This window comes from Barbus barbus (assembly GCF_936440315.1).
Source record: "Barbus barbus genome assembly, chromosome: 35".
Lineage (NCBI taxonomy): Eukaryota > Metazoa > Chordata > Actinopteri > Cypriniformes > Cyprinidae > Barbus > Barbus barbus.
In genome coordinates this window covers 3,078,239-3,097,471 of record NC_136763.1, presented here as the reverse complement: position 1 = coordinate 3,097,471, position 19,233 = coordinate 3,078,239, and the positions used below count along the sequence as shown (strand labels likewise).

The following is a 19,233-nucleotide window of genomic DNA, read 5'->3' as shown; positions in this document are numbered from 1 at the left end:
GGACCTAGTAACATTGCCGGGTTCAGTCCCGGACCGAGCTCTGTGTGAACAAAAGCTTGAACCAATGCCGCTAAGGCTGATGACGTTCTTCAGTGAAGGCTTTATCAAGACCATGGGCACAAGAGAGTAATGATAATTTTTAGATTAATAAGATTTAATCTGAATCATCTTTGGTAAAAAAAAATACAATTTAAGCTGTCTTCTGTGAAGTTTAAAAACTTTCAAAGTTATTTTTTTTTTATTTTGTCTTTAGATTAAAAGAGTACAATAATAATTTTCAGCTTGGAAAAATATTTATACAATTATATTTATACAATTAAGTACTTTGTGATTTTGTCTTCCATGAATCCACAAGCCATAATATGATGCAATATGTACTGAAATTATAATCTTTTATATAAAATATAGTCTTTTATAAAGATATTTAGTCATATCTGAACCATGCTCTTTTCTAAGTTCCTGTGTGATCTGGAGATTTCTAAAAGACAATTTGTGATACATTATCACTGATAAATGCAGATATCAGTCATGAAAATAAAATGAAAATGTCAATACGTCTCCTGTGTTTTAAGACCATGTAAACTGAACCTAAACTGACAAAAATACTGTAAGCATTCATAAAATATGCATTTAAAGACATTATATTAACCAGATTCTAACAAAGTCATGAAATAGCTGTTTGAATAATTTCCAAAATTTTGAAAATTATGCAAACAAATAATTTCAATTTTCCATAATTTCAATTAAAAGATAACATAATAATTTCCATTTTCAAGACATACAGTCTTATGTACAAGGTTAAAACAGTAACAACTACAGTAGTACAGGAAAGAAAATGATGTAAGCCCAAATGATGATGACATGTTTCACTGTCAGCATTAACTCATGTTAAAATTGTGAACAAGGTAAAGAACAACAAAAGGGATAAAAATATAGGCTGTGTCTCAAAATCTAAAAATAGACAGCATTTCTGGCATTCAAAGTAGATCAGGAAAGTGCCTGTGATGCCTGGAAAAGCTGTATAGGTAGGCCTCTTCAAACATGAAATGGTGTCGGAAGAGAATTAGAAATATATTAACAGTAAACAACCATTTTTGGTCTATTCTAAGTTGAATTGGAATCGATTCTGTCTGCAGGACACTGATCTGTATCTGCATAGCTTCTGAAGTGCTTTTCAACTCAGCGGTTAATGTGCGTCCCTGAGCGTTCACTACAAAAATAACATTTAATGATTATTTACAGGCTGTAAAATCATGATGTTGCTTTTAAAAGAATCTTTCATCCCATCCAAAGTATCTTTCACTGACTTACAGTACAAAGTAAAGTTACACAGCAGGATTGTGAAATGTGTAACTTTCCAGTTTTAGGAGAGTTTTTTGGTGCTGTTGGTTCCTGCGTTCTGTTGTGCAATGATAAAGTCCATGATGAGCTGGGCGGATTTTCTCGGTCGCTCCATCACTACTGAATGACCACAGTTGTCTAGCAGATGAACCTGAGATCCTGGAATAGCCTTTGCCAGAACTGAAGCCCCGGACACATCTAATACCTGTAGGATACAATATACAGAAATCGGCCTTTGTTGATGTCACGTTTCCAATTTTTTTAAATGGCTGATTCCTATATATGTGATTACAATCTTGCAAAGAAGAAAAGTATTAATAAGACTTACAATTACTAACTCTGAAACACTGAATTATTTCAACACAGTCACAGTAAATTTAGAATTTATTTAATGGAAGTAGATAAATGTGCAAATTCTTGCAGTATCAGGTCAGTTTCTGTGTGCTTTGTAATTCATCAGACATAATTACTTCTTCCATCTTTATTTGACCCTCTGATTCTAGCACCCTCTATTCTAATTCTTTTTTTGTTTGTTTTTCTTTTTTTTGTTTAAAAAAATAAACTTGATCCTCTAACACCTGTACTCTCTATTCACTCTAACTGCTTGTTTTCTTTAAAAAAATCCTCTAATACTAGCTTTCTTTATTCTTTTTCTATCTACTTGTTTTCTTTTTATTATAAAAATGACCCTCTAACACTAGCATTTTCCATTATTTTTCTACTCTTTTGACTGGTTTTATTTTTATAAAATCCAAGATGGCGGCGCGATCAGACACAGCGGCTACTTTGGGTCCCAAAGGTGGTGCTTTTATGTCTTTTAATGTCATCTGTTCGTCTCCAAATATTGTCAGTTTACCGCTAACTCATAAGGAAATCACCCCAAAACACATCTATGATCGCCAAAGTCTTTTGGATATCGGCAACGCATACAAACAACAACTCTCGCCGGCGGCTACTGAGAAGCTACGAGGCCTTTGTTTACTGCTGGAGCCGGACCTCGAGACCGCGGCCTCGCCAACTGATGCTACCCACACAAGGCAGCGTCGCAAGCGGTGTGAGAGAGGACGGAAGCGCGGTAAGCGCGGAGGTATACGAGCTAGGCTAAGAGCTAACCCCACAAGACCGGCTCTTCCAACACTCATGCTCTCAAACGTTCGCTCTCTGGAAAACAAATTGGACTTAATTCAACTCAGTCGGTCTACACAGCATGAGGTAAGGGATTGTTGTGTGTTTGTTTTCAACGAAGCTCTGTCTGTCTCCAGCCGACATAAGGAAGACCCTATCTAGGATTAACCCACGCAAGGCTGCGGGTCCTGACAACATACCTGGCCGTGTTCTGAGAGACTGTGCTGCACAGCTGACAGATGTCCTAACAGATATTCACACTGGAATTTTTCCCTCTGCATTTAAACAGGCTCGTATAACTCCACTTCTTAAAAAACCCACTCTTAACCCAACTCTTTTTGGGAACTATAGACCGGTTTCCCTTCTTCCTTTCATTGCAAAAACACTTGAACGAGTTGTGTTCAACCAAGTCTCTGTCTTTCTCACACAGAACAACCTCCTGGACAGTAACCAATCTGGCTTCAGAAGTGGACATTCGACCGAAACTGCCTTGCTTTCTGTTGTTGAAGCCCTAAGACTTGCAAGAGCGGCTGACAAATCTTCATTACTCATCTTGCTAGATTTGTCTGCTGCTTTTGATACAGTCAACCATCAGATCCTCTTGTCAACCCTATTGAGAAAGGGCTTCTCAGGAACCGCACTCCAGTGGTTTGAGTCTTACCTCTCTGATAGGTCCTTCAAAGTATCTTGGAGAGGTGAGGTATACAAGTCGCAACATCTAGCTACTGGGGTGCCTCAGGGCTCAGTTCTTGGACCACTTCTCTTTTCTGTCTACATGGCATCACTAGGTTCTGTCATTCAGAAACATGGCTTTTCATATCACTGCTATGCTGATGACACTCAACTCTACCTCTCATTCCATCCTGATGATCCGACGATAGCTGCTCGCATCTCAGCGTGTCTATCAGACATTTCTTGCTGGATGATGGACCATCACCTTCAACTCAACCTAGCTAAGACAGAACTGCTTGTAATTTCAGCTAACCCATCGCTTCATCACAATCTCAGCTTCCAGTTAGGCTCATCTACCATAACTCCTTCAAAAACAGCCAGAAACCTTGGAGTTGTGATTGATGATAAGCTGAATTTCTCAGACCACATTGTTAAAACTGCCCGGTCCTGCAGATTTGCATTATATAATATTAAGAAGATCAGGCCCTTTCTCTCGGAACATGCAACGCAACTCCTTGTTCAGGCTCTTGTTCTGTCCAGACTTGACTATTGCAATGCTCTCTTGGCAGGTCTTCCAGCCAATTCTATTAAACCTCTACAATTAATCCAAAATGCCGCTGCAAGATTAATCTTTAATGAGCCGAAAAGAACGCACGTCACGCCTCTGTTCATCAATTTGCACTGGCTACCAATAGCTGCTCGCATTAAATTCAAGGCATTAATGTTTGCCTACAGAACCACCACTGGCTCTGCACCCCTTTACCTAAATTCTTTACTTCAGACTTATGTGCCCTCTAGAAGCTTGCGTTCTTCAAGTGAACAACGAATTATTGTACCATCCCAAAAACACAGAAAAACACTTTCAAGGACTTTTTCATTAACTGTTCCCATCTGGTGGAATGACCTGCCCAACTCGATCCGAGCAGCCGAATCCTTACCCATCTTCAAGAAACGGCTAAAAACTCATCTGTTCCATCTTTACTTGACCCTCTAACTCTAGCACTATCTATTCTAATTGTATTTTATCTATGTCTTTTTATTAAAAAATAACAACAATAATAATAATAATTATCTGTACTGCGTTAGGCTAACCAAGACTTGTAATAGCACTTGCACGTTGTTGCTCTTTTGTTGGTTTTGATTGCTTCTTATGTCCTCATTTGTAAGTCGCTTTGGATAAAAGCGTCTGCTAAATGACTAAATAAATAAATAAATAAATAAATATCTTCAACACCTCGCTGAGCTAGGCAGTCATCCCCACGTGTAACGTTACATTTGACTCTTCCTCTCTAAGACATCCCTTTTATAGCCAATTATGTTACAGACCTGTTGTCAATTAACTTAATTAGTTGCTAGATGTTCTCTCAGCTTAATCTTTTCAAAATTTCTTGCTTTTTAAGCCCTTTGTTGCCCCTGTGCCAACTTTTTTGAGACCTGAAGCAGGCATCAAATTTTAAATGAGCTCATTTAGTGGATAAAAGTGTAAAATTTCTCAGTTTAAACATTTGTTATGTTCTCTATGTTCTATTATGAATAAAATATTGGTTCATGTGATTTGAAAGTCTTTTAGTTTTCATTTTATTAAAATTAAAAAAACGTCCCAACATTTCCGGAATTCAGGTTGCACTGTCCGCAGGAGACTTTGACACAGAATTACAGAGGTTACAGCAAGATACAAACCTCTGACCAGCACCAAAAATAGAAAAGCAAGATTAGAGTTTGCTAAAAAAGCTCAAAGGTGAGCCAGTAGAGTTTTGGAACTGAGTTTTATGGACAGATGAGACAAATATCAACCTTTATCTAAGTGATGGGAAAGCAAAAATGTGGAGAAAAAAAGGAACTGCAAATGATCCCAAGCATACAGCCGCATCTGTAAAGCATGGTGGAGGTGGTGTCATGGTATGGGCATGCATGGCTGTCTCTGGAACAACTGTCCCAATCCTTATGCTCACATCAGTGGGATGAACTCTAAAAGTGCTGTTATTTTTTTTTGGTAAAACATGTATACTGTGAGTATTTAACTGAGAGCGTAGGGGCATTCAAGAGTTATTTCAGAACGATTTGTTTATTTCGATTCTCTGATTGGTGGCGATTTCTTTGCAGAATCATGGGTAATGTATTTTTTTTTAACAGAAATGGTGTTAAACACGGTTATTCAGACAAAAAACTCAAATAATGTAGACAGATGATCATATTGATCATCAACCGTCTGTTTTTAAAGGTCTATAAGTTATCATTAAAAAACAATTCTCCTATGGAGAAAATGACTGTGATTATTACTTCTGGAACTGGACTGTTGCACTCAGTTTAGTACGTTTGTGATTTTTCTTTTTATATGATGGTGAAATTCATTTTATTCACTGTAACAATAAAGGTCTTTAAATCTTGACAACATGACTTACTACTAATATATTTAATAGGTGAGAAAAAACATGTTATTATATCCATTGTTTAGTATGCAATGCCGAATTAAATTTAAATAAAAACATTTTTTACAGCTTTTTTTTTTTTTATTTGTATGTCCTCAATCAGCACCATCACATTTAATGTGATATATACAATACAAATATAGGAATTTCAATCAAAACATAATTTAGTGATGTTATTTAGCGTCATATTGTTTTGTAATGTTTGTAATTTTTTTAGGATAAAGTGTTAAAATAAAGTGTCTGTACCTGGTCGTTCTTCCCCCAAATAACTTGTAGAGGAGTTGAAATGAGATTCATGTTCTCATGTAAAGAGTGTCTGGATTTTTCTCCGACAAGCTCCATAAAACCTGCAAAAGATATTGATAAAAGTGAACACAGATCTGCTATTTCTAAAGACACCAAGGAAAAACACAAGAGACACTCACACTCGCGGTAGAAATCATTATTAGGAATACGAACGTCAACCAGTCCTTGAAGAATCTAGGAAACCAGAGGGAAAACAAAACCGTCATTTCCAAAAAATTAAAACTCCCATAAGCAGAATTGATTTACATGAACACACCTGTTTAGGGATCTTAAAGCGCACATATGAACATAGTTTGAGCATCTCCTCCATCTCCTCTGGAGTGGAGGGTATCAGCGGGATCCCGTCACTGTTCTGACTTTTCTCCAGTTCCCTCAAACGCTGAACAAACGTACTTTCAATGGGATACTGAAGACCTGTAAAAAACCGAGAAATGTTTGAGCTTAATTTAGGGAATAAGATACTCAAGTGTATTCTTTCCTGGATCCAATATGTAGAGGGAGGCTATTCTATTGGCATGGCGCAGTCACAGAAAAGGTGCTTTTCAACTGTGAGTTTGGGACATTTAAGAGGCAACTCTGAGACGATCTTAAAGGTCTGGCAGCGTGATGATGCTGTACCAGGCTGAAGATATATTCTGGAGCAAGTCCATGCAAACCTTAAAAAACCATTACCAAAACCTTATATTGCACTCTAAAATCAACAGGAAGCCAGTGCAGAGAAGCCCGTTATTAAACAAAATTACTAAAACTTTAAATAACATTAAAATGAAAACAACAATATATGTAAAACATACTAATACTAAAATATAAAAAATTCATATTATATTAATTCTAAATATTAAAACTACAATAGTATGTAAATTATACTAAAACAACACTGCTTACTACTTATATAACGGTTACAATGTTTTATTTTTCATTTATATTATTATTTATTATTATTTTATAGATTTAACTTTGTTTGGTGTGTAATGCTAAAATTGAAATTGCATTATTTAATTGTATTAGCTAATGTGTGTTAAATAGAATATTTTAACATTTGATTTAGGGATATTTAAATGTCAAAGCTTTGTAATGTCATGCAATATCGTTTTTTATGCATTTTGAGAGAAATTTTCAGAATTTGTCTTTGTCCCTCATGATCTATTCTGTGACTTTTCCCCTTAAAACATAATGTTTTTTTCAAACCTGTTATGTTATTTGATCTAGAAAGTCACACTCATGTAACCTCTTCTTACAGTTTTTATCAGTATTTTATTGTTTTCAGTTATATTGGCCTCATCAACATTTTTTCCTTTGTACAAAGTACATCATGGGATATTAATGTAGGCATGAGGAGGGAAAATATGATTTCTCTGAAGGTTCAGAGGAGCGTTAGAGAATATTTTTCTTCACAGTATATTTTTCTTAAGTATTTTTTTACATTTTATTTCAATTAATGATTATTTTTATTTATTTAATAGTATTAGCTTTACTTAACAATAATAACCCTGTTTCAGAAGTAACCTTTTGAAATAAAATAATAAAAACAAAATGCTAATGACATTGGGCTGTTTACTCCAAATTTTGAAATGTCCCTGATTAACTATTACAGGATGATTGTGATGCTGAAGAGGCACACAGAAGATCTCAAATCAGAACAGATCAGACCTGCTGGACAGATAAGGGTGACGGCGCAGAGATCAGACGGGTGATGGGCAGCATAAACTCCAGCCACGTTTCCTCCCATGGATGTGCCGATCAGATAGAAAGGCTTTTTGTTCAATCCGATGCTCTTCACAAACTAAAAAAAAAAAAAAAAAAAAACGAGAAATTACAACAAGCTGCTATCCAGCTAACAAAAATATGTTCTAAGAACATTTTGCTAATGTAGCCATTAAGTTACAAAAACTTTACTTTTGACTTTCTCTGAACATTCCAAATTTCCCGTTTTTAAAGTGTTTTAAGGGGGCGGGGGGTCCAATGCTGTTTCATGTATGTTGAGTTATTTACACTGTTAAAGATTTGGATTCTCATGCTAAACATGGCCAAAGTTTCAAAAAACGATGTATAACAGAGTATTTCTGTGCCAAATACACACTTCCGGGTTTCTTACAAGTTTCAGAAAGCTTTTTTCAATCATGGCTCTTCATGACATAATCAAGCGTGGAACTCCTTATATGGGCATTTCTCCCCAGAAGAACGAGCCCGTGCACACATCGACCAGCTCGAGAGCAAGAGCGTGCCCAACAATGCACTTCATTCGGATGCACTGCACAGGACTCGCTTGGGAAGAATGCGATGGAGCGGTCCCAGCTATAAAAGATCCCGGTCATGATTTAGAACTGCAGACAGTAAGTGAAACGCATCAAATTTCTGTCTTTTTGTTGGCAATCGGCACAAAAAGACAAAGTGCTCGTCACTCTTTAGGCCCGCCCACGGCGCGCCTGCAGGAGCTCGGCTTTTTTCGGAAATAATCATAAAGCTCCACAGTGCAACAGAAAGACAGCAACAGGACAGGACACAGATAATAAAAATAATAATATACAAATATACAAAATAGGCAATGTACAAAAAAAATCAAAAACACAATATATAATATAGACAATGATGTACAGTGCCCTCCATAAGTATTGGAACAGTAAAGACAAAATAGCTCTGTTGGCTGTAGAGTCAAGACATTTACAAATATGATAATTAATTAAAAGATGAATATGAGACAAAATTACAGAATGTCACATTTTATTATTGGGTGATTCAACACATAGATGTTTTACCAGCTAAGAAGTTCAGCACTTTTATAGTTTCATCCCTCTATCTGATGTGAGCATAAGTATAGGAACAGTTGCCTCACAGCTCTTTCTAAGTGATCAGCTGTGTCCTGTTGCATTAATTCTTTAGATATTAAAAGCAGAGAATGTGTCGTATCAGTTATATCCATTACTTCTGCATTATGAATCTTGTATTCGATGATGACACACACAAACCAGGATGAAGATGAGGAAGTTGACTTTGAGAGAAAAGCAAGCAATTTGGATGATAAAAGAAAAGAGGAAGTCAGTTAGAGCTCTAGCAAAAACAAAGGGCATGGAGAAATCAAGAGTTTGGAAACCATCAGCAACCAACAACGACCTGATCAGCTGAGAAAACAACAGTAGTTGATAACAGACAAATCATAAAAGCTGTGAAAATGAACCCTAAAAGACGTGTCTGTAAAATCACCAACAACTTCCAGAAAGCTGGGGTGATGCTCTGACAATCTACTGTCCTCAGGAGACTTTGACACAGAATTACAGATGCTACACAGCAAGATGCAAACCTCTGACCAGCACCAAAAATAGAAAGGCAAGATTAGAGTTTGCAAAAAAGCACAAAGGTGAGCCAGAAGAGTTTTGGATCTGTGTTTATGGACCGATGAGACAAAGATGAACCTTTATCTAAGTGATGGGGAGAAAATGTGGAGAGAAAAAAGGGAACTGCAAATGATCACAAGCACACAGCCTCATCTGTAAAGCATGGTGGAGGTGGTGTCATGGCATGGGCATGCATGGCTGTCTCTGGAACAGGCCCTCTCAACTTTACTGATGACTTAATGTATGATGACAGTAGCAGAATGAATTTGGAAGGGTACAAAACCATCTTGCCTACCAATATTCAAGAAAATGCCACCAGATTCATTGGGAAGTGCTTCATATTGCATCAGGACAATGACCCAAAACACCCTGCCAGTTCAGCCAAGGAATTTATAAGGGCAAAGAAATGGAAAGTATTAGATTGCCCAAGTCAATCTCCAGATTTAAATCTGATTGAACATGAATTTCACCAGCTGGAGAGGAGAGTAAAGGCAGAAACTCCCCAAAACAAGCAACAATTGGAATTGGCTGCATTAAAGGCTGGGAAAAGTATTTCAAAGGATGAGACCAAGAGTCTGGTGATGTCTATGGGTCACAGACTCACTGCTGTGATTGTGTGCAAGGGATCTGCAACTAAATAATAGTTTTTAATCTTTTATATCTGCCTTATGTTCAACTGTCCCAATACTTATGCTCACATCAATGAGTGGGATGAACTCTAAAAGAGTCATTCTATATTTAGGGGTGCATTTCAGGTCAGCCAAGAAGTCAGAAAATGAGTATTCTTTTTTGATAAATAAACTAGGTGGTTGAATAATATATCCCCTTAATGTGCTAAATTAATTATTTGGCAAGCTTAAGCTCTAATGACTTTTTAAATATGTTAATGAAAATTATCGTTTGATTCATTATTTTGTCAACTGTGTTACGGACAAATGCTGTGTCAAAGGAAACATGAATGAAGTACTACATGTTTGATAACACATTTGTTTGAAGGTTTTTGAGTCTATTCACCAGAGTTTTTAATGTTAACTCTCTAACTGATTTGAAAATATGAATTTGGGGCATCATAATGGGCGTTCTGTGAGATGCTATCATGAAGGATGAAACTTTCTTCAACATAAATCCACTGTATGCTGAATTTAGCGTTATTCGCCATCCTTACCAAAGACATCCATCTCCAGAGATATCCCCATCTTTTTGTCTGATGATTTAGTTCACATTTAAAAGATTTATAACATAAAAACCACACATAACACAGTTGACAAAGTAACACAGTTGACATGAGTAACACAGTTGACAGCAGTGTTGGGGAGTAGTTAACTACAAGTAGCGACGCTACTAACTTAACTACATTTTTCAGTAGCTTGGCAGTAGCTCAGTTGCTTTTTAAACAGTGTAGCTTTTCCAGTAGCTAACTACTTTTTGCAGCAAGTAGCGGTGTAGCGCGAGCAAAAGCTACATTGCGTTTTGTCGAGCCTGCGCGAATCAGCGCGATGCAAGGATATTCTTCTTGTTAGATTACAAACTCATTTTTTGCCATTACCGCCACCTGTTGTTTAATCACGCATCTTGCGGCTAACAGTTCACTGACGTACAGAAGTGGGTTGACACACCCATATTATCCATGATGGAGCAAGACGTGGCGGCAGATTTGGAGGATGGAGAAACAACTAACGTTAATTACCCATGGCCTTATTTGTCCAAGTTCATGTCTCTCAAAGAAACGACAAGTAAAGGTTACACTTTTTGTAACAGTCTGAGATATTTGAGTGTTGTGTGTAATAAAACAATACTCTTTGAAATCATAATTGTATTGCATTGTTTTAAACACTAAATATTTTACTTAAAACATTCCTCAGACACTTATTCAGTTATTTATAATATACGTTGTTCAAAAAAATCAAAAGTAGTTTCAATGTAGCTAGCTACTTTTTGATAGTAACTTGTAGTGTAGCTAACTACTTTTCCAAAAGGGTAGCTTGACTGTAGTTTAACTACTTTAACTTACGAGTAGCTTGTAGCTTGTCAAACTACAGTTTCAGAGTAGCTTCCCCAACACTGGTTGACAGGTATGAACTTAGTATCCATAAAGCAGTTTAAACACACACACATTATAATAACATACATTATAAAGTTAATGACTATATTTCATTATAAAGTTAAATTAAGTTTTATAATGCATCATGACACTTCAAATTGTAAGGACTTGTTCAATAACATCATAACACTTTATCAGTCATGCCATTATTCCCGGACATGTCCTGGCCAGGATTTCTATATTGCTTTGATTCAAAGTACCTCGAGAGCGTTTCGAAAACATAAGGAACCGAAGTCATACACCACACGCAAGCAAAGCCAAAACCTAGATATTTTAGGCAATGTAGAAATCCTGGCCAGTACATGTCTGGGAAAAATGGCACGTATGTTTACCATACAGAAACAGATATATGCCAGATCTATAATATTATATAGGTTTAAGTCAATCATGAGGAATGTGAATATAATGTGTATATAATATTATGGATAGGCCTACTGAGTTCATAGAAAGTGTGGGCGTGATTAGATCAGTTAAGTTTATCCATTGTAATGCAAATCAAGGTATTTAGGCAATTCATATGTAATTTCTGTGTAATGACAATAGTTTGTGAATATTTTTTATTTTATTTTTATCAATAGCACTCAGTGGGAGCATAACTTGATCCACAAAAGTTGTTTGCACCGCGCTCTTTCGTCGCTTGATGTTTCGTTTAGGCGCATTGATCCATTAAATCACTTATTAGACAAAACCATGATCCGCACTCACATGAAATAGTCTTTTCTTTTCGTTTTATTCTACATTTTATCACCAATAGGACAAGGACACATATGTTCCAGCTCAAAGGCCTTCCTCAGTGTGTATAAATTGCATAAATTGACCCTGAATTGCCAACAATGTCAACCGTGTTAATCCTTGTCAACTGTGTTACAGCTGGTGGGTAACACAGTTGACAGATAACACAGTTGACATTTCGGCCATTTTAGGGCCTTGTGCAAACTGCTGACCTTGGACTAGTTAGTACATGACCTTGATTAACTTATGTTTTTATATTCTTTCTCTACATATTTATAAATATAACATGTGACGCAAGTTCACCAGAACATGTTGATAACACAGTTGATGGTCAATTAATCTACTCTACGTGCAGACAATAATATAGATAAAATATTGAAGAGAAGTAATAACTTTCCACACTGTCTTCAAACTACCCTCCAAAAAAGGAAAATACATCAAGTGATGTTGGACCTGTGACTTTGGAACAAGCCATTCCTGATTTATAGGGGGTTTTATAGTGAGTAACACAGTTGACATTGATTTCTCGGACGTACACAAAATGGATGATTTAATGTAGATGCATGAGCAAAATATTTTTTAAAGCACCTTTCTCATAATTTAATGATTATTTTGCACAAATAATTATAAGAAATATATACAGAAAAATGTATTTTAGAGCAAATCTGAAGAGCAAAACCTCACATTCACCAAATCGGACAGCACAAAAACAGCACCTTCCAGTATAGAATAAGCCATTTTTGCCAGATAAAATATGGATATCTGTTAGATTTTTGTTTTAAATTAATTAGAAATGTCCCCTGATATAAAAGTGATCATTGCTTGAAGTGAAAAGTTAATGAAAAATTAGTAAAATTGATAATAGATTCCATGGACATTACATGTAGCTCTAATTATAGAATCACTCAGAAGTGCTGTTCTTTTTATTTGGTATATGTGTTGAAATGGCTAATAATAAAATGTGACTCATATTGTCTCATATTCATCTTTTAATAATATTTGCAAATGTCTTGACTCCACAGCCAACAGAGCAATTTTGTCTTTACTGTTCCAATATGTTTGGAGGGGACTGTATTTGCAGGTATGATATGTGCAAAATTGAAATGTAAATAAGTATGTGTGATGAATAAATGATGTATAATAGTGTTGTGTGTTGAGTGTTCCACGTTATTATCAAGTGTTCATGAGATGGATTGCCTGAGGGAAGAAACTGTTTCTGTGTCTGTTCTCAGAGCTCTGTAACGTCGACCAGGCGGCAACAGATCAAAGAGGGAGTGTGCTGGATGTGAGTGATTTTGCCAGCCCTTTTGCTCACTCTGGATAAGTACAGTTCTTGGAGAGTAGGGAGGGTTGTACCAATGATTTGCTCAGCAGTCCGGACTACTCTCCGTAGTCTTCCGAGGTCATATTTCTAGCTGAGCTGAACCAGACAGTTATTGAAGTGCAGAGGACGGATTCAATGATGGCAGAGTAGAACTGTTTCAGCAGCTCCTGTGGCTCCTCAGCTGGCAAAGGGCTTTTTTCACAATGGACTCAATGTGATTGTCCCACTTCAGGTCCTGAGAAATTGTGGTGCCCAGGAATCTGAATGACTCCACTGCAGTCACAGTGCTGTTCATGTTGGTGAGTGGGGGGAGAGCAGGGGGATTTCTCCTGAAGTCCAGGATCATCTGCACAGTTTTGAGCGTGTTAAGCTCCAGGTCGTTAAGACTGCACCAAACAGTCAACTCCTTAACCTCCTGTCTGTAAGCAGACTCGTCACCGTTCTGAATGAGGCCGATGACTGTGGTGTCATCTGCAAACTTTAGGAGCTTGGCAGAGGGGTCTTTAGATGTCTTCAGAGAACGCAGCCCTGAGGAGCTCCAGTGTTGATCGTACGGGTGCTGGATGTGAATTTTCCCAGCCTCACTAGCTGCTGCCTGTCTGTCAGGAAGCTGTTGATCCACTGACAGATGGGGGTGGGTACAGAGAGCTGAGTTAGTTTGGGCTGAAGGAGTCATGGGATGATGGTGTTAAAAGCGGAGCTGAAGTCTACAAACAGGATCCATACATAAGACCCTGGTCTGTCCAGATGCTGCAGGATGAAGTGCAGTCCCATGTTGACTGCATCATCCACAGACCTGTTTGCTCTGAATGTGTTGCTTTTGACATCACGCTGAGTACTCGTTGCTGCTGTTGTCAGGGACGACGGCTCGTGCACAGACGAGCGCTTCAGTCCCGTTCGTTCAGTTGAAACCACAAATAAAATGCACACAAACATGTCCCCGCCTTTGATATCCAATCACTGATGAACGCATTTGGATTTAATAACAAAAAAACACAGACGATGTGACATGCTTAACATTATCTACCACCTGAGTATTATTCCAGTCGCAAGCTTTCAGCAGAGCTGCGAAGGCCTACATCACTGTCCTGAAGAAATTGTACTAGGCAATATTATTTTGATGTATAGATGTAACTATTGCATTAAAAACTTTTCTATATTAATTCCATGTCAATAAATTAAACTCAATGTACTATTCAAACTGATTTGTGATGTCATGCTATTTTTGGCTTGTTTCACCAAGTGCAGTGTAAAATGCACACATTGGATACTGGTCACTTTTAAAAGAAATGTAAGCACGTCGTCAAAAAAATCGGAAATAGTCACAAAATCGGAATTGGTCATCAAGACTTACAGTGTAAATTCAGCCTTAGTGTGCTCCAGAGATAAAAGTGAGTTATTTTTATTTTGCAACCTAAACAAGTTTCATCCTTCATCTCGAAACAAAACACTCTCTCAGCAAGCTGACAAGGCCTCTTTCAGCATAATCAGCTCAAGTCTGTGCAAATCAGCAATTAGCAGAAGATGCTTTAAATGACAGACAGACTCAAATGAGTCCAAATCAACCTGACATGCAGTTTTTCAGGCTGGGAAAGTGCCCCGGGTTTGAAGAAGGGCATTTATTTTAGGCACAAGCCTGTGTTGTTAACGAAAAGCCGATTAGCTTTGGGCTGAGAATAGAGAAAATGAAGACACAAGGGCTTTTCACTGATCTCAAGATACTTCATAGAAATCTCATCATGTAAACCTAATGAATCCACTGTGTCATCAAGAGAAACATATTACTCTGCATACTGTGTGAGGTTTAGCCAAACAGAAAAACTGGGTCAGTGACTAAATAACATGAACTAAAGTGACAGATTTTAAGAACAGGGAGTTTTTCTTAATATTATTTGCTTGAATTAAAAATAAATACATTTTATTTAATTTGATTAATTATTTTTTTAATTAAAAATATATATATATTAATTATTTATATTACTCTCATTATTGTTGGTATTTCCGATATACTTTGTAAATACCTACATACACTTAGATATGTTTTTTAAAACAAATGAATTAGTTAAACTTTAAAAATACATTGAAATAAAATACATTAACATTTTATATAATTGTTAAATCAAAATGTAATACATGAAATTAAAATTTTAATTGACATTTCATAAAAAAATTTAATCTGAATCATTAATGCAACATTTTTTTTAATTTACTTATCAAATATTTACATTTTTATTGTCAAAGTAAAATGTAATAAATGTAATTATAATTTTAATAATATATTTAATTAACATTATTAAATATTACTATTATGTTATAATAATTATAATAATAATTATTATTATTAGTAGTAGTAGTAGTATATTTTTAGGAATTGTAAACATATGTGTGTGTGTATAAATAATATAAAAAAATGAAGTAGTTAAATTCTAAAAAAAAAAAAAAAACATATCCAGAAAACTCCCACCTGATGTATCCGATTGACTTGGCCCTCGATGGAGTAATCCACAGCACTGGTGCGTGTCGTACCCTCATGTCCTGGCATGTCAACACACACCAAGTGCACATTTTTAGGAAGAAACTACAAAAGCAAAAACAGTCAAAAATATAGTCAAACTATATTTTTTACTTTAAGATCTGATTCGAACAGATGTTCTTGAGTATCGGTACCAATAAACAGGATTTATGTAACCTTTTTTCACAGCTTTTGAAATCATGTCACACATGTGATTTCTTTTTCCTATTTTAAATAATGCTTAATTATTTTTGAGCATTTTTTTTATCTTTGACCTTTGAAAACACTAAAAATACAATTTTAATTTAATTTCACACTTAAGCAAATGTTCTGCAGTGGTTTCTTGCCTTGACCACACCGAGCCACATGTCTTTGTGTGCAGAGAAGCCGTGTAACATGAGAACAGATGGACGGGTGCCTGGATTCCCTCTGTGTGAGTAACAGAAGCGAAATCCTTCATATTCAGCATAATCCACCTGCATTCCCAGCCTTCTGCGCCAATACCTGTAGAACAAATCACCAAAAAGAGTTCAAAATGAAAATAAAGGTCCTGTAAAATAATGCTTATGCTGCCTTCAGAAGGAGAGTCCAAACAGCTGATAAAAACATCACAACAATCAGGGATGCACAATTTTTTCAGTCTGGATTTCATGAAAGCACCTGGAGATTTGGTTCAGTGCTCACAAAATATTACTATAAAAAAGATATAATAATAATAATGTACTTATTTTTTAAATAAAATCAAAAGCATGATGGAGCAGCAGTAGAGCGCTCTCTGAGTGAGCGAAAACCGACTTTCAAGAAATCCTTGCTTCAGTCAAAATCATGCTGCTCCACACACATACTCTGCTTTAGGGTGGCAATGGGGTGGCAAAGCTGCCACCTTGTGCCAACCCTTGTGACCATGCATTGCAGAAAATAGCATTCACATTATCCAAACGAACTGAACTCTAACATCAAACAAACCTGCATGCGCACCAGAAGTGCTAGTAATAGTTATGCTTGACTTGGCAAACAGCATTATAAAACACTTGCATGAGTTCATACACAATCCAAAAGTGACATTGAAGGAATCAGTCAGTCTGTCCGGCACAGAGGCAAACAGCGGTTCTGATGACTGTGTCATGTAGAGCAAAGTTTGCCTCCCAGATATTACGAGAACAAAGTCTACTGGGCAGCTTGCATAAGTTGACATCAGCAATAAATGCAGCACTGCATGTACCCGGCTAATGCATACACACACATTTAGCTTCCCAAATGCATAGAAAGATCATGCATTATTTAAAATTAAATCTATTTGAATCATTGGCACAGTGTACATGTGTACTGTAACATGGATCGTAAGCCCTGTGCAACGACTAACCCTTCACCCAGTTTAGTGGCATGAAGTAAAGAAGAGGCCGGTTAAACAATCTGCCTTTATCATCGTCACCAGATAAGAGACATGTTAAATAATACAAACCTGAAAAGGCAGGTCATTTTTTGGGGTTATTTTTTCAGGGTTTGGGTAGTTATTGTGTTACCAAGCTCCTGGGTCAAATGTTAACAACCTAATGTTTGGGTAGTTTTTTACTGTTACCCAGTTCCTGAGTCAGACATAACATTGGGTTGTTTTTGTGTTTAGTGCTGCTTATGGCACAGAAATGATATGTTTCATCTTTATCTTGTGGTTTGAACCCTGTGGTCTGTGTAACTATAACTGATCGCATCAATGAGGCTTTTAAAATAAACAGAGTGTGATTTTTTTTCTTGTTTAGCGACAGCTGTAAGTGTTGAAATACTGAAATGACTCCCCAGAGTGTCTGTACTGAGCAATCCAGGTCATCTGTGCATGTTTTTCCTAGGACAAATGAGCTCTAATGAACTCTAAGGATGTCATTAAATTAAATGTAAGCATCTAGAGAGCACTTACCAGTGATAAACTTTAATAAGAGCTGCAGGCCAGAGCAGGAAGGAGGCTACAAAAGCCAAGATGGGGATTGTCAGCGTCCCTCCAGCAATGATAAACATGTTCACCACGTCCAAATCCATCCTATTAAACAATACAGCAGTATCACATAAGACTGCATAAGAATGTCACATAAGACTTCACATGACCTCTTGTCAGAAAGCTTCTAATACAGTAGAACAGATTATATTATCGAATCATCTCTGCAAAACATTTTTAAGAAAGGACAGAGAAAAACTAAATTGGGACCAGCAGCATCCATTAATGATATAAATTAAATAATGTATATTTGTTGAATTATTAGGTATAAAGTAAAATTTAAATTAAACATGATTAACTTATATATTTACACTTTTATGTATATATATATATATATATATATATATATATATATATATATATATATATATATATATATATATATAATTTATTGTACATCATATTTTCTGTCAAAACATACATTATAAATATAATCATATATAATACATAATATAATTGTAATACTAATAATCCCAATTATTACATAATATATAAATTATGTAATAATTATTATATATATTATTAATATATTATTTAATTATAACATGAATTAATGCATTCTACATAAATGAATTAATCAATACGTATAAATCAAGAGCATTAAAACACCAAAGACGTAAACAAAACAATATTCAATATTTGGATCACGTGTTATTTCAATTTTACTACAAGCAAGCATGAATTAATGACACTCAAATCTCTGATTCGCATGATACATTGTCGCAATTATATAATGGACGTAAACAAAACAATATTCTATATTTATTCTATATTTAGATCACGTGATATACTTTCGTTTTTACTACAAGCAAGCATGAATTAATGACTCTCAAATCTCTGATTCGTATGATACATTGACACATTGCCGCAGTTATATAATGTTAAATTGGTAAGTTACCAATTTAACATTATGTTAAATATTTAATGTTACATTGGAACATCAGATCAGTCATTCTGTCGCGTGATCAAAGAGCTCAGCTTGCACAGAAACGCGTTTGGTCGCAAGATTATATGCAAATGTTTTTTATATATCTGTTATTAGTTAGCATACCTTTAAATGTCCGTAGAATGTAAGAATTTAGCGGGAATACCGATCAAAGCAGAGACATGTCACCCTTTGATCCGTGGAGCTGCAGACTGCGCTGAACAGGGAAGCTCTCTCGATTTAAAGGGGAAGAGAGGAGAGAAACACTGTTACACCGACAGGAATATGGCAAGCCGGCTTAGCATTTAATCTATAAACCGTACTAGTATCTATTTTCATGCTACTAGTACTTATTTTTTAGATACTAGTATATTTTCCATTAAGTACTAGTACTTATTCGTTAGCTACTAGTGCTTATTCTTTAGGTACTAGTGTCTTTTGTAAAGT

General features: G+C 36.1%; 1 protein-coding gene across 1 annotated transcript; it reads right to left on the bottom strand.

The window, feature by feature from the left end:
* Positions 1-141: 141 nt before the first annotated feature.
* On the bottom strand, positions 142-19,028 carry LOC306855237 (monoacylglycerol lipase ABHD6-like). The gene is made up of 9 exons (XM_079393773.1): positions 18,913-19,028; positions 17,787-17,906; positions 16,222-16,378; positions 15,827-15,940; positions 7,524-7,656; positions 6,130-6,287; positions 5,993-6,047; positions 5,814-5,914; positions 142-1,546 (listed from the first exon to the last, which is right to left on the bottom strand). Exons 2-9 carry the CDS (start codon positions 17,903-17,905, stop codon positions 1,364-1,366), a joined length of 1,020 nt encoding a protein of 339 aa, XP_079249899.1. The 5' UTR covers position 17,906; positions 18,913-19,028; the 3' UTR covers positions 142-1,363.
* Positions 19,029-19,233: the final 205 nt, after the last annotated feature.

Coding starts and splice junctions, on each gene's coding strand:
- LOC306855237 (XM_079393773.1), bottom strand. CDS start 17,905: ATGGATTTGGACGTGGTGAACATGTTTATCATTGCTGGAGGGACGCTG. Junction 5,915..5,992: donor TAATGATTTCTACCGCGAGT/GTGAGTGTCTCT, acceptor TATCTTTTGCAG/GTTTTATGGAGCTTGTCGGA. Junction 1,547..5,813: donor TTTGGGGGAAGAACGACCAG/GTACAGACACTT, acceptor TGTATCCTACAG/GTATTAGATGTGTCCGGGGC.